This window comes from Rattus norvegicus, chromosome 15, assembly GCF_021556685.1.
Source record: "Rattus norvegicus strain SHRSP/BbbUtx chromosome 15, alternate assembly SHRSP_T2T, whole genome shotgun sequence".
NCBI classification, from domain to species: Eukaryota; Metazoa; Chordata; class Mammalia; order Rodentia; family Muridae; genus Rattus; species Rattus norvegicus.
The window spans coordinates 101,216,423-101,231,844 of record NC_141548.1 but is presented as its reverse complement, the minus strand read 5'-3'; the positions used below and the strand labels follow the sequence as shown (position 1 = coordinate 101,231,844).

The window sequence follows — 15,422 nt, the reverse complement described above, 5'->3', positions numbered from 1 at the left end:
CAAGGGCTTGAACCCTTCCCTCATGCTTAGTGCCTCTCAGACTCTGTATCCAACAGAAGTACGTTACTTTGCTTGCCCATGATTCATGTTGTAAAGGGAAGGGGTCATTCTAGTTACCCACTCCCTCCCTCTGACTCCTAGAGAGAAACTACCCAGCAACCATATAGTGTGTGTGTGTGTGTGTGTGTGTGTGTGTGTGTGTGGTAAAAGTATGTGTGTGTGAGTGTGTATGAGTGTATATGTGAGTGTGTGTATGTGTGTATATATGTGTATGTGTGTGAATGTGTATGTATATGTGGTTATGTATATGTGAATGTGTTTATATGTATTCTGAGTGTGTGTATGTGAGTGTATGTGTGTGTAATATGTGTATGTATCTGGCTATATGTAATATGTGTATGTGATATGTGTGTATGTATAATATGTGCATTAATATGTGTGTATATATAATATTTGTATGCATGTATAGTATGTATATGTAACATCTGTGTGCCCATCAACTCCCTCAAGGAGCAATTGCGTTGTCTGTATGTGACTTTTCCACAAACCGTTGTTTGGGGAACTGTACTCGGAACATCATGTTTGTGGTGGGGCTGGGGAGATGGTAAAGAGCTTGCTGTGCAGACACGAGATGCTGAGTTCAGTCTCCTAGAATTCATATGACAGGGTCAGGCTTATAGTCCCAGGAGTGGGGAGGTGGAACCAGGAGGCTCCTTGAGACTTAGCGGCCAGCCAGCCTAGCAAGCCAGATCAGCAAGCTTGAGGTTCCGTGAGAAACCCTGTCTTGAAGTAAGGCAGAAAAGAGATTGAGGAAGATGCCCAACATTAACCTCTCACCTTCACACGCAAGCGCACATACGCACGTGCACACCTGCACACACGTTCAGTTGAGCCTGTACAAAGTTAGTGCAACATAGCTCATTAAGTGGAGCCTACCCCGAGATTTTAGGAATATAAAGATGTGTCATGTATACTGCTCTCTCTTCTGTTTTCTTATACCTTCTCAGCTCATTCCCGCCCCCCCCCCCCACACACACACACGCAGGGCCACTGATCTGGTTTGCACGCATGGTGTGCTTGTTCCCATGCTTGATTTCTCAAAGGGGTCTTGCCTCTGCATACCTGAAGGAATCTTAACAGGTAAAAAGTCCCTCCTGCTTCACTCATGTTCTCTGCAGGGCTACGTCACCACCCTCAGGATGCAGCAGGCCAGGATGCTGTGATGCAGTGATGCAGTGGGGGATAGGCAGGCAGGGATGCAGTGATGCAGTGGGGGATAGGCAGGCAGGGATGCAGTGATGCAGTGGGGGATGGGCAGGCCAGGATGCAGTGATGCAGTGGGGGTTGGGCAGGCCAGGATGCTGTGATGCAGTGATGCAGTGGGGGATAGGCAGGATGCTGTGATAAGTGGGGGATCCCCAGTGTTTGTTGTTCTCTAATCTCATTTCCATTCATTATCCAATAGTGCTTGGGCCTCTAGGTCCATGCACCATCCCTGTGCACAGAGGAAGCCTGATGATGTCTGAGCACTGTGTTTTATTCTAAGACTCTCAACTTTTAGAGTTGTGGATAAAGTGAGGGAGAACAGTGGTGTTGCTAACAGAGTCTTATGCCCCTTTGAGTGAAGCCATTAACTCTGGAACCCTGAGGGCTGAGTGTTAGCCTTTGCCTCCTGATGTGTTTGTTTGTCCCTTGGCTAACAAACTGGTCTGCTCCTGCTTGATTGCTCATTTAGTTTCTTAAAAGCACACCTTTTGCAAAGCTAGTAAGCGGTCTGCCTTCAGTGGCTGGCGCTCTGCCCCACAGTCACCCCATGCGTCTTACTAAATTTGCTTATGATGCCTGTCATTGTAATGTAGTGATGACATACTTACCAACAAAACTGATCAAGTAGAAGAAGGAGCTTGACAGGCTGAAAGCCTTGGAAAGACGCAGCAACGCCGTCTCTAAAAGTCTAGGTGTGATGGTGCACACCTATAACCCCAGCAAGCACTTGAAAGGCTGAGGAGGCTGTCCTGACCACCTAGCCAGACTCCGATCCCAAACCCCCCAAATACTCAGTTAAACGCCCCACCCCCATACTCAGTTGTAAACTAGGTTTGGGTGGTGTCTTATTTACTGTGTTATTGCAGTGAAGAAACATATGACCAAGGTGGCTTACAGAAGGAAACATGTAACTAGGGACTTGAAACATATGACCAAGGTGGCTTACAGAAGGAAACATGTAACTAGGGACTTGAAACATATGACCAAGGTGGCTTACAGAAGGAAGCATGTAACTAGGGACTTGAAACATATGACCAAGGTGGCTTACAGAAGGAAACATGTAACTAGGGACTTGAAACATATGACCAAGGCGGCTTACAGAAGGAAGCATGTAACTAGGGACTTGAAACATGTGACCAAGGCAGCTTACCGAAGGAAGCATGTAACTTGAGACTTGCTTACAGCTTTAGAGCATTAGTGTCTGACCTTCACGGCAGGACAGAGCAGGGAGCAGGGCAGCAGGCAGGCATGGCACTGGTGCAGTAGCTGAGAGCTCACATCTGATCTGAAAGTTGGAGGGAGAAAGACACAGAGACATAGGGGCTGGGCCTGGCATGGGATTTTGAAACATCAAACCCTCGTGTTTCCAGCAAGACCATGCCTTGTAGTCTGTCCTAAGCAGTTCACCAACCAGGAACCAAACATTCAAATATCCGAGCCTATAGCGGCCATTCTCATTTGAAACACCACAGGTAGGACTAGTAATGGGGGAGCCTGGAGAAATACATGAAGGCCCTGTACAAAGAGCTTCCCAGTGTCCTGAGAGTTGTCGAAGACTCATTATGTATAAGGCTTCTCAGGAGGAAGAAGCAGGTAGAGCTCTATGAATCCAAGCCATGGTCTAGGTAGCAAGTTCTAGGCCAAGCCTGGAAATCATACATGTTTTAGTTCTTTTTTTTTTTTTTTTTTTTTTTTTGGTTCTTTTTTTTGGAGCTGGGGACCGAACCCAGGGCCTTGCGCTTCCTAGGTAAGCGCTCTACCACTGAGCTAAATCCCCAGCCCCCATACATGTTTTAAAATGGAAACTAAGCTTCAAGGTTTGTTATTTCTGAGCTGACCTACATTCTTAGGTCACAGCTTTTGGGATTCTTCCGTAGGCTGCCTGGAGGGAAAGGACAAAGCTTTGGGGTAGTCCCTGAACCCCTGGAAGTAGAGAAGGCACACTTGTCAAGACTCTCAGGGCCTGGGATGTTTGTAGTGAGACTACAGTATAGAATCATAGCACATGGTGTTGAGACAAGGCTTCTGACGAGACAGAGGCAATGGGGACGGATCCTGGAGAGACTGTGTCTCGAGAACCAGCCCTTAACGTTGTAGCAGTTGGTGGGATACAGAGAACAAGGCACTGAAAGCAGGGGATTGTCCCGCACAGAGGCAGAGGGGCCACTGATGTACACATCTAGTAAGAATGCCATGGTTAAGGCAAATCCTGACCCTGACTAGTGCTCTGTGCTGCGATATGTCACTCACAAGCCATTTCTGTTTTAGGCAATAGGTTCTTAGGTACCCCAGGATGGCCCTGAACTCACTACATAGCCAAGGATGACCTTGCACTTATGATCCTCTTGTCTTCCTGAGTTCCGGGATTAGGATGCCTATGCCACCACTCCCAGTATACGTGGTATTGGGAGTTGAACCTAGGGCTTTGTACCATGCTAGGCCAGCTCTTCTAATGAGCTACTTCCTCACCCCACAGATAACCCTGAAGGCAGAGGGGGGTGGGGGGAGTTTAAGGCCACCAGATGGGGCTGTGTTTCGTCACATCATAGGTGTTGGAAAAACTGAACCATTTTCCATTCTAGATGAAGACAGGCTGTTTAAAAAGCTAATGGATAGATTCTCTTCTGTGTCTTCTTCCTACCTGAGGTCACAGAGCCCTTAAAAAAAAAAAATCACTTCAGGCCGTGCTCATGCTTCTTCAGGAAAAGCCTCAAGTTTACACGCTGTGAGGTGACTGTGCCTGACAGGGCAGCATTTAAAGCATAAGATTCATGTGTCACGTGTCACGTATGTTAGCGCCAGGGAGCCTGGAAACCTCCCTTTCTGATTCACCAAGCTTTACCGACCACCACCTCCATCCTCATGTTCTGTACGTGCTCACCAAGCTGCGTGCTGTAGAAAAGATGAGAGGAAAGCACCTACTTTGTAAGGGTTGCAGGAGAGACAATTGCCGTCGTGCCACCACAATTCTCTTTCTCCCAAGTTTAGCTTTCGAAGTAAGATCTGGCACATTGTGCAGGCGAGCTCTGAACGTCTGGGCTCAAATAACCTTTCTCATTTTCTCAAGTGGATAGAGTGACAGGTCCTTGGCTGAACAACCCCCAACCCTGTCCACCACATGGTCTGGGGATGTTACCCAGAGCTGGGCACCTTCTCCCCTGCTGAGGCACGTCCCAGAGACATTCCAACAAAATTCAAGTAGCAAAGGATATGCTTCTTTTTAAATAGAATATTATCATCTCTGAGCGGGAAAAACAGTTTGATGGTGGTAATCATCTTATGTTCCCTTGTGTTCCATTAAGAAGACTATCTGACACATACAAGACCCAAGTACCAGCTTGCATCACATATGTTGGGTTTGTTAGTGCGTATCATTTTAATGGCTGTTTTCCACTCCGGGCCATATTATCTGGGTCTGTTGTTTTCAGAATAGACCACTGAGCAGTAAATATTTCACATTAATGCAATCTCTGCACGATTCCCAGAGCTTCCGAGGTCCCCAGTAGCACTGAGCAGTGCCCCACTTATCTGGAATTCTGGCAGCTAACATCCCCACTTCCAAACAGAACAATTGAAAATGAAGTTACTTGGCATGTTGGTGGGGTTGATTGGGGCCATACTTCTCTGAGTGTGCAAGCTTGCATACAGCTGCCCTCCACAGAGTGCTGCCAGTGATTTAGAGCTGCATTGCAAAACCATTCTAACCCCACTTCACACCCTCATCCAAAAAAAAAAAAGAAGAAGAAAAAGAAAAAAGAAAGAAAAAGCCAACAGCTCGACTGAGCTTAAATAACTGACTTTTCATACCCTTTCATGGTGCACAAAGGGCTAATCCTGAGGCTACTTGAGCCACCAGTGCAGGCAGTGGTGGAGGCCACCCCTGAACGCGCCGTCCCCTCCTCCCTGCACAGACACATTGACTTCTGCTTTATGAAGTGAAAATGCCAAGCCAAAGGACTCGAAGGAGCTGTCCCCGGTCCCTTCTTCCTGGGGGTGCGGGATGAGAAAAGGCTGCTGCATCTGGATATGGAGAACAAAGCCAGCCTAAGACTTGGGATAATAGGCTGGGTCACCAGCTTTTACAGAAGCACAGGGGTGGAACTGCCCAGACTTGTCTGGTCCCACTGACCCTTGCATGGCTTTGTGTGGCGATGTCAGGGGAAGTGTGTAGAAAGCACCCCGGAACAATGACTTTGTCATTCGGAGATTTCTACGGTTTGCTCACCCCACTCCCACCTTCCAATCCCTCTCAGACAAAGGACGGTGCTAGGTTGCCTTGCCCTCATTTCTTTTTTTTTCCAAAGACCTCTGTCTTTAGAAGTAAACCCATCCATTTTTAACCGAATCACATGGTTTTCCATGCTTTCGGAAAATCAACAAAAGAGTTTTTACTCGGGGCATTTGCAAGGAGGGAATCATCTGGAAACGCCAGCCTCGGAGGCAGTGCCGTGCCAGCTGCCTGACTGAAGTGGGGTCCCCTGGTGGTAGACAGTTGTGTTGAAGATAGCGGGTACTGGAAACATTGACCAGCACGTGACCCCCGGGGGCTTGAGTGATTGGGTGATGGCATTCTCGGGGCTGCTTGCCTCCTATTCCTGGACTATTTCCTTAATGAAAGAGGAGGTGGTTGGGATTTTGCCAGTCAGATAGTTAGTACACTTGGTAGTGTGGTGACAGTCACTGGGGATTCTCCCTGGCTTGTAGGCAATTTGTCCCAGCATGTGTGCTCTAGCGATAATGGCTGTAGTTTAGCAAGAAGTCAGTTAGGACCTAAAGAACAACAACAACAAAAAACAAAACAAAAAAAAAAAAAAAAAACCCTGAATGATCTTGTATTTTATCAAGCCTGGTGGTATTCTACAAGAGCACAGAACTGTATAAGCTAACATTGCCGAGAGGTGTGTGTGTCCAAAGAATAGAGGTCTATTGCTGTACCCTTACCTCCTGTATGATCGCACCCTCAGCCATGCTAGACTACTGTTAAGCATAGAGAGGATCGTGGTGGCCTATTTACTTCTATGGAGACCTCTAGAGTTCCCGTATCTCACTGTGTCCATTTTTGTCTATGTTCTGGTGTCTTACAATGAGATGGGTAAGAAATGGCTGGGCTACTGGATTTCCTGTTTCAGTTTTATTATTAAAATCACACGCTTCCTTTTTGATTTTTTTAACACTTATGTAGTGTGTGTGTGTGTGTGTGCGCGCGCGCGCACGCGCGCGCGCACGCATACGCGCTCAAGTGTATTGGTCAGAGGACATGTGGGAATCAGTTCTCTCTTCTGCCGTATAGGTTCCAGAGATGAATGGAGGGTTTCAGCACACACCCCACCCTGTTAGCCATCTCGCTGGGCCCGAGCACTTTCCGTTTTACGTACAATGTGTCTTTTTAATTCTCTCTGGATCCTGGTTCATCATCATCATAAGTGCTGTCTTGGAGTTTCTCCTGCTTCTGAATTTCGTAACTAACTTCTTTCTCCAAACCAAACTTTCTATGGCTCCTGAAGGGATATTTGCTGAGTATCTGAATCCAGCCGTGAAGTAGACGGTACAGCCTCCGCCTCTTGGTGCAGGGTTCAGAACCCACGAGAGAGATCACCCAAGGCTTGTGAGCTATGTTTGTCCTGAGACATGTACTGATTTCAAGTCCTCACACGGGGTCCTCTTCCCTACTCTAGATGCACCCAAAGTAAATCATTCTTGGCACTGTGACTCTATGAAATTTTCAGCACATGCCTGCACATAGATGGGGAATTCGATCCCGGTGACGTCAGTTCCTTTTTATACCATCAGTATTCTTACCGAGACGTAGGCTACCTACAATAAAGTAAGCATCCCCCTTTAGCTCACAAGCCTTAATCATAACGTACATCTCTGTAACCCCCACTTACTATGGGAGTAGAGCATTTCCGGCACCCCATACAATGTTGCTCAGCCCTCTGCAGCCGGTCTCTAACCCCACACCAACCTCACGAATCACAAATCAGTGTTGTCTCTTCTTGTGCTCAGTGCACAGAACTGAGGCTGTAGGGAGTTCCCGTGGCTGAATCCTTTTGATTACCTAGGCCTTGTTCCATGATTGTTTCAGTGGTTAATTTTGCCCGTTTATTCTCTGTCTACCCCTCCCCCCTCCCCCCTCCCCGAAGTGATGACCCTGTGTCGGAAGATAGCATATTTTATGCATCTGTTGGTTGACAGACATTTGGATTGTTGTCAAGTTTTAAGAACAACGGCGCTTCTTGTACCAGTGTTTATGTGCGCGTGTATTTTCACTCCCTTGAGATTAAAATACCTTGGGTGGAATTTCTGTGTTTTGGGTAGGCATATGATTGCTAAGAAAAAAGAAAGCCCACCAAAAAGTTTTCACAATGCCATTCTGCTCACACATCGAATAGACAGGGATTTGGGGTGTTTGGTGACCCTGTGGTTAGTGTTACCGGTTGTCTTGATTTGAGCCTTTACCATAGGAATGGCTGATCCCACTCTAACTTTAGCTCGTGTTTCCCCCATGATTAGTAATACTGAGATAGTTTTTTGTTTTTTTGGTTTTTTTTTTTTTCCCGGAGCTGGGGACCGAACCCAGGGCCTTGCACTTGCTAGGCAAGCGCTCTACCACTGAGCTAAATCCCCAACCCCTATCTTCTGTGTTTTTTAACAGTGTCTTTTGGCCAGTAGGCTCTAACGTTGATGAAGTCTAATGATAACCTTTTTCTCCTTCGTGTGTTTCACAGTTATTCTTGTGTGTCCTAAGCCGTATGGGGATACTTTATGTTTTATGAGTATGTTCATGTCTGTGTGCACGGACATGTGTGTGAATGGTGATGGAGTCCAGAGCAGATGATGAACATCTTTCCTAGTCGCTGCCCACCTGTCTTTTTGGAATAAGTATTCATGTGTATGGTGTATATGCATGCATTCAAATGTGGGCACTCGAGTGTACATGTGTGCATATGTGTACGCACATGCCTATGGAGACCCGATGTTGAGGTCATGTCTTCTTTGATTGCTGTCCACCTTATACACAGAGGCAGGGCCTATTAATTGAACCCAGAGCTCACCTCTTGAGCTAGTCAAGTTCTCTTGAGAAATCCTGAGTCAGCCTCCGCCAAGCCAGAATTACAGGCGAGTTTCCACACCCTCCTGCCCGTCGATGTCGGCATCCAGGCGGCAGCCCTCGCCTGGCGAAGCACACTCTTTAGTCACCAAGCCATCTCCTCAGCCTCTCCGTCTTACCTTTACTTTTGGAAATATGGTCTCTCGGTGAGCCTACAGCTTTCCAACTTCACTAGACTGACCGGCCAAAGTCTCTCACCAGCCCCCCCGTCTCTTCCTCCCCAGCACTGGGGTCGTTATGCACACACTGCTATGGGCTTCTGGGACATCGAACTGTCTTCCCACTAGTGTGGCATGTTGTCTATACTTGAGATACTCTTCACCGTTCTTTGATTTTTCCAGAGAGCATCTCAGTGTGTGGCCCTGATTGTCCTGGAACTTGCTAAGGTGCTGGGGTTGCAGCCACGGCCTGCTACACCAGCAGTACCCTACTAGATCTTTTCCTACATTTCCAAAGGCCTCCTGTATTTGCAGGTAGTTGGGGTGTAGGGAAGGAGTGCTTGCTGTCTGAGGTTTGCTTCTCCTTTAATCTTCCTGCGAGTTTGTCAAACCTGTATGCATGAAATGGCCTTGATGACTTGACTGCCTGCGTGTGAGCGGCTGGTGTCCATGTCCTTCCCCTACACAATCTCTCTCTCCTTTCGTGGATACCACAATGGCTAGGCTATGGTTCGCTTGGAACTCGGTAGCAGTTTGATCCGTCCCACTCTGGTATCCCCTGTTAAAGCTCTTTTGTGTGAAGTTTTAAATTCACCTCACCATTTTTTTTTTTTTTTTGTAAAAGCCTTCCTTATTCTGGTTGATGTTGTCCTTACCCATCCTCCTTACCCTCAGCATAGAATATCACCAGCATATCTGTGCTTAACTCAACTTTGTCTCTGTTGTTCAGCAAAAACTTTTTGGCCCATCCTCTGCACTGCTTGTGTTGTTTTGTAAACATTTAAGAGTTATTCTGGCCCCGTGAAAAGAAAGGAGTTAGCAAGGAACGTTTGTCTGTGGTAGTCAGTGTTAGGTGTCAACTTGGCTAGATTAAGGTTCCCAACCCAAATAGTTTACTCAAACAGAAACCAAGGTGTTGATTGAAAGGTATTTTGAAAATGTGATTACTGGTTTATAATTGGTCGGTTTCAAGTAAGTGAGATCATATCAGGTCATCCCAGCCAGCTTGGCTCGGGGGATTAAAAGGTCTTAAGAACAGAAGCAGAAGGAACTAAGGCTGTGGCTGACAGCTTGCCCCACCTCCCAGATCCTGAACTTGCCTCACCTGCCCTGAATCACAGAGGCCAGTCGCTAGTCGCTAGTCGCCAGCAGTGATCTTCTCAAACTGTTGGTCTTCAGCTGTTTGCATTTCTCTGCAGTCCCCTTCTCTTTCTTTTGCAGGGGGTTGGGATGTTTGGGACAGGGTGTCACTGTGTAGCCATGACTGACCTGAACTCCCTGTGTAGACTAGACTGGCCTCCAACCCACAGATACCCACCTGCCTCAGCCTCTGAGTGCTGGTGTTAAAGGAATGCACCACCATACTCAACTGTCAGCCCTCTTTTCTAAAGGGAAACCAAGAATTTTGTAACATTGGCATTTTATTTTTCTTTCCTACGTGTTTCATAGAATTCACCAGTGTAGCACTGTAGTCCAAGAGTGGATCACTTATAAACCAAGAACTTTGACACGTCACTAAATTCCTTTCAGACTATGAATTCTGATTCTCAAATTGAAATAGACCTATTCAGGTTGCTATTTCTTGTAATATAACCTTTAGCCACCATTTCTCAAGTCATAAGCCGTCTACATGAAACATGTTAACTGCGTTGTCTAGTCAGCCCTTTAACACCCATCTTGCCTCTTGCGATACATGATGGGGGCAGTTCTCTTCTCCTTCCTTCATTGGCCTTGAAGCTTACTAGTTAAATTAGTAGTGTTTTGACAGATCCGTGTTTTGTTGTTTTTCTAATTAATATTCTTTCTCTCTCCTCTCCTATTTCCCTCTCCTCTCTCTCTCTCCCTTTCCCCCCTGTAATGGCCTCTCATTATATAGCCTTGATTGGCCTGCAACTCCTATGTAGATGTCTCAGACTTGCAGCAATCCTCCTGTCTCTGCCTCCCACATGTCTTTACCAGCCTGATCCAGTGTGTCTGCTTTGTTTCAGTTTGTGATTTGTTTTCATATCTTCCTTTAAACCGTCTTTATTTTATGTGTATGAGTGTCTTGCCTACCCGTGCATTTGTACCAAATATGTGCTCCATGCATGAAGAGGTCAGAGATGAGTGCCAGATGCCCTGGAGCTGGCGCTATGGATGGCCATGAGCTGCCAAGTGGTTGTTGGGATGGGCCATTGTCCTCTGAAAGCCGTGCTCTTAACCACTCTCTCTCCATTCTCTTTCTGTATCTTAAAATCTGGCTTTAGACCTTTGACACTTACACTCTCTTGTTTTAAAAAGTTAAGGCTATACATTTACCTCTAAACCAAGCATTAGCTGCACCTTTCAGATTTTGATAGTATCCAGGATTCAGCTTTTGTTTTTTTTTAAAATACTTCCATTTTATTGTGCTTTTGTAAACACAGTGTTATTTAGAAGTATATAGTGGCATTTCCTGATAGGCATTCTTCTAGTTGACTTGTTTTTGTGTTGTTGTTAAATCCACTCTGAGTCTGACTCAGAGTCCAGAGCTAACAGACGGTTGGGTGACATAGGACCCAGAGCAGCTGTGAATGTGACGTGGTCATATCAGCCACATGGCAAGTAGAGGGAGCGATGACTGTCTGCAGATTTAAAATCGTCATCTCAGAGAGGTTTATATAGAGTGCCACATACAAATCCATCATACCAGTGTGCCCTAAAGCTCTGACTTACCAGGGATGACCAAGTTACCAGAGCTCGGGAGACAGGTGTAAGAGAAGAGACCCCAGAGTGGGTCCAAATGACTGCTGGGAACCAGAGCTCACCTCCGCTGAAATTTGTACCCATTGACAAAAACGCAGACATGGTCAGTGTTTAGGGAGTGGGTGGGGCCTTACAAGTAAAGTTCTCCTCGTGTCCCTGCACATACCCTATAGGTCAAGGGTGGTGAGTCTAACCTGATAGGAATCACATGTTTACTTCTGATGCTTTTCCAAGCCCAAGTGCTCTTCAAACTTTTAACACCCCTCCAGGAATCCTTTGTCACTCAGCAGGATAACGTGTCATGTTCTCTTTCCACTCAGAGATCAGTTTCTTTTATCTCACATGTTCCCAAAATAGATAAAAGAACCCTTTTTACACATACATCAGTAAACGGCTTCGTCGCCATTTTTCCCTCGCTAAGTCGGAGGAAAATCTTGGCAAGGGTGAATCCTGCTTCGCTTACTTAAAAGTACCTGGCAAGATCAGCCAGTGCAGGCCCTGTACCCTCTGGCACCTCGGAACAGGTTCCTCAGTCTCGCCGCCGACAGCAGAACTCAAAGCTTCCCGCTTGCTGAAGTGTGATAGGTTTGAGGCTGATTTTATTCCTGATACAAATAGTAGAAAGCACCCCTTACAGACCGAATGTGGCCTCTTGAGTAGACATGTATTTTTTTCTCTCTGTGCTTGAGACAGGTATGAGATAGAAGTCCCATAAGAAGTGGAGTGAGTCAAACATATACAGTATGGTGGCTCACAGAGAATTAGACTGCAGCTTTGCTGTTTATAGGAAACATACCCTATGTACCTACGTCCTCAAGACCAGGGGCAAGACATCCCCGTGGAGTTGAGTTTAAAGTTAACCGCAGGTGGATGCCTAGGAACAACTCCAGAACTGAAAACAGCTGTCGAGATAAATACCAGAAACCCAAACCGGTCCTCGTAACTGAAAGTGTTCCTATGAAGAAAATGGTTTTATCCTGTGTTATTAAAGTGTAGTAATCTAAAGGAACCTCTTTATATTTTGCTCTAGCTCTTTGCTTTTAGAGGCAGGGTCTGTATAAACAACGCAGGATGGCCCGGAAATCACTTTGTAGCCCAGGCTGGCTCAGACCTGTAGTGAGTCTCCCCGCCTCAGCCTGCCAAGGGTAAAGGTTACTCTTACCATACCCAGCCTTGAAGGAAAGTCATCCTGAGGAAGATCTGTGGGCTTTGCCACTGCGAGTGCAAGTCCACAGAGGGTAAACAGCCAGCCTTCATCTCATGCCCCGAGAGGTTACATATTCGTTAAAACTTATAAGTTCACTCTTTTTCCCTTAAGCTGTGTCATTTTGGAGAATTAAAAATCATTTTTTCTGAGGGAATTTTGTATTTTAACTTAAACAATTATTTGCTCCGTTGGTAAGAATCGATATACTGTAGTAGCCGACATCTCTGAACTTTTTAAACTTTCGCTGTCTCATGAGCTCTATCAGCTGGCACAAGTACGAGGTATCTCATGGATCAGGCTGGTTTGACCCTAAGGAACCAGCAGAGTTTAAAAATGCTGAGGAAGGGGGTTGGGGATTTAGCTCAGTGGTAGAGTGCTTGCCTAGCAAGTGCAAGGCCTTGGGTTCGGTCCCCAGCTCTGGAAAAAAAAATGCTGAGGAAGGGGACCAATGAAAATGGGAATGTTCTTATATATTTATTTGCAAGTATGAATCCTTGCGTTACACTCTGTCTATCTCTGTCTCTGTCTCCCCCCCCTCCCCGTCTCTCCACCCAATGCATGTATGTACAGGCCAGAACTCAAATCAGATGTCTGTCTCAATCACTTTCCACCTTCTTTCTAGAGACACAGTTTTTCACTGAACCTGGGGCTCACACCAATTCAGCAAACTCCCAGAATCCACTGGGATCACAGGCACACAGTGTTATACCCCGATTTTAGCATAGTCAGTGGGGATCTGATCTCAGGTTCTGAGTGTGACGGACTGTGTTAGTGAATGTGTTGAAGAAGAACTCGGCAAAGCACTTGGCGCCCGTGGTGGGCTCGTTGGTCGTAGCATCGCTACCGTGTGGTCATTCCTTCCTGGGATGGAAAGGATTCTCGGCGACTCCATGAGGCTCAGTGAAGAAGGGAGCACCATCCTATGAGGACAAGCCATGACAGCTTGGTTTTGAAAAGCAGAACTGTTGCTGAGGAGGGTCTGTTTCTATGCTTGCTGTTGTAGACCTTGCTCCTTGTTGTAAGTGTGATCGCCGTGGCGGCGGCCGTGATCCCTTGGATCCTCATACCCCTGGTTCCACTCTCCATCATCTTTGTGGTCCTTCGGAGATATTTCTTAGAAACGTCGCGGGACGTCAAGCGCCTGGAGTCCACAAGTGAGTACTGAGCGGCTTGGATGGGTGTAGCAACGGTGTAGTAATACAGACAGCCTCCATAACCAAGGGGAACTGTAGTTAAGGTCTGTGCGATTCTACAGGCTGACTACGCTCCAGCAGTTCTCGCCTGGTTAGCGCTCAGTCCGCATGGTTATTAACATCCACCGGGGACCATCTGAGCCGGTGACCTCCCAAGTGTGACTTTGCAACTTAACCGGAGAAAAGAGTAGAAGCCCTGTGGACGATAATTCTCCCCCAAGGACAGGGACCCCTCTCTGTGGTTCATGGCTTACCTCCCAGGGACACAGGGTGGACATGAGTAATCAGGGATGTTCCCGTCCTCGAAGACCCTGCAAATGACAAAGGACGGAGCAATTAAAGGGGGAGGGTGTCAAACATGACCCCCTGCTGTAGTCAGGGTGCTGATACTTCTCTCAGTCCAGTTCAGCCGTGGGCCGCGCTCTGGAGAGCAGAAGAGAGATCGGTCGAGAATACATATGGGCTGTTCCTCCATTTTGTTTCCTGGTTTGGGGAGAAGAAGGAAAATGTTTCATGATTAGTCGCTCCTTTCTGTAGGTAGCCACAGAAGATGAACCGATCAAGAACATGTCTCATTATGAATACACAAACGTGTTTCATCGTTATTATAATTAAAAGGCATATACACGGAATTCTTTCGTTTAAAATTGTACAAGGACAATTATCACAATTTTTACATTTTTTATTTATATGAATACATGTGTGTGTCTCTCTCTCTGTGTGTGTGCGTGTGCGTGTGCGTGCGTGTGCATGCTCTTGGAGGCCAGAAGAGGATATCGAATCCCCTGAAACTGGAGTTACAGGTGGTTGTGAGTTGCTACATATAGGTGACAGGAACCATACTCATGTTCTGTGAAGAGTTAGGAAGCGGTCGTAACCACTGAGCCATCACTCCAGCCCCAGGAAGAAAGATATTTGTACTGTGATGACATTAAAGCCAGCTCAGCTTTTCGAAATCTGAGCCAGGGGTTGTTGAACTATGTGGTTATAAATTCACCAGAACGAAGGATGTTTTTCCCCTCTTGACCTACTGCCTGTGTTTTGAAATATATTCTAAAGAGATATTTGTCATAACTATGTAAAGAAGAGCAGGTGACACTTCACAAAAGCTACTGAAACATGGCCAGTCCCGGGGCGAACCAGCTAAACTGCTGTGAGTCCCACATTGGGACGCACGTCTCAGGGTGAGGCAGTGAGTGTTTAGAGCGCTGATGTGGTGGTCATAGAGATGGGGCTTGGAAGTCAGAGAATAAAGGGGTGGCACTGCTGGGTGACCCTCCTTTGTGCACCCCCACGTCTCTCATTCACAAGTCCTGTGGAGAAGGAAGCCGCGAGCATTCAGAGAAAGGCTGGACGGTCATCCCACAAGCAACACTGTGGCATAGACTCGTGTCAGGGTCCCAAGTCCCTGAGCCTTCTTCTTCCAAATCTGTGTAGTTTTCCTTCCTGATGCCCAAGACATACCTTGGTATAGCTCTGACCTGGAAATGCTCATAACTCTGTCTGGGCCCCTGCTGGATTCTTGGGTTTGCAGCGTCCCAGCTGGCTGTAGCAGTAAGCCTTATGATAACCATCAGAGTGAGGGACTGTGCTGCAGTAAATTGTTAGAGCCCCAGAGTTCCTTTTCAGATTGCACTCCATAGCTGCTTCTGGAACCACAGTTGGATTTAGTGAGAGTTTATCTCAATGTCTTTTTTGTTTTGTTTTGTTTGGGGGAGGGGGTTGTTCTTGTTTGTTTGTTTGTAAAAGCAAACATTGCAGTG

General features: G+C 46.6%; 1 protein-coding gene across 4 annotated transcripts in view; it reads left to right on the top strand.

The window, feature by feature from the left end:
• Positions 1 to 15,422, top strand: part of Abcc4 (ATP binding cassette subfamily C member 4) — a 234,972-nt gene that overhangs the window by 168,986 nt on the left and 50,564 nt on the right. For all 4 annotated transcript variants that reach the window (XM_087584853.1, XM_087584855.1, XM_087584854.1 and 1 more), the window contains 1 exon segment: positions 13,470 to 13,620. In XM_087584853.1, the coding sequence (XP_087440979.1) occupies positions 13,470 to 13,620 (151 nt within the window).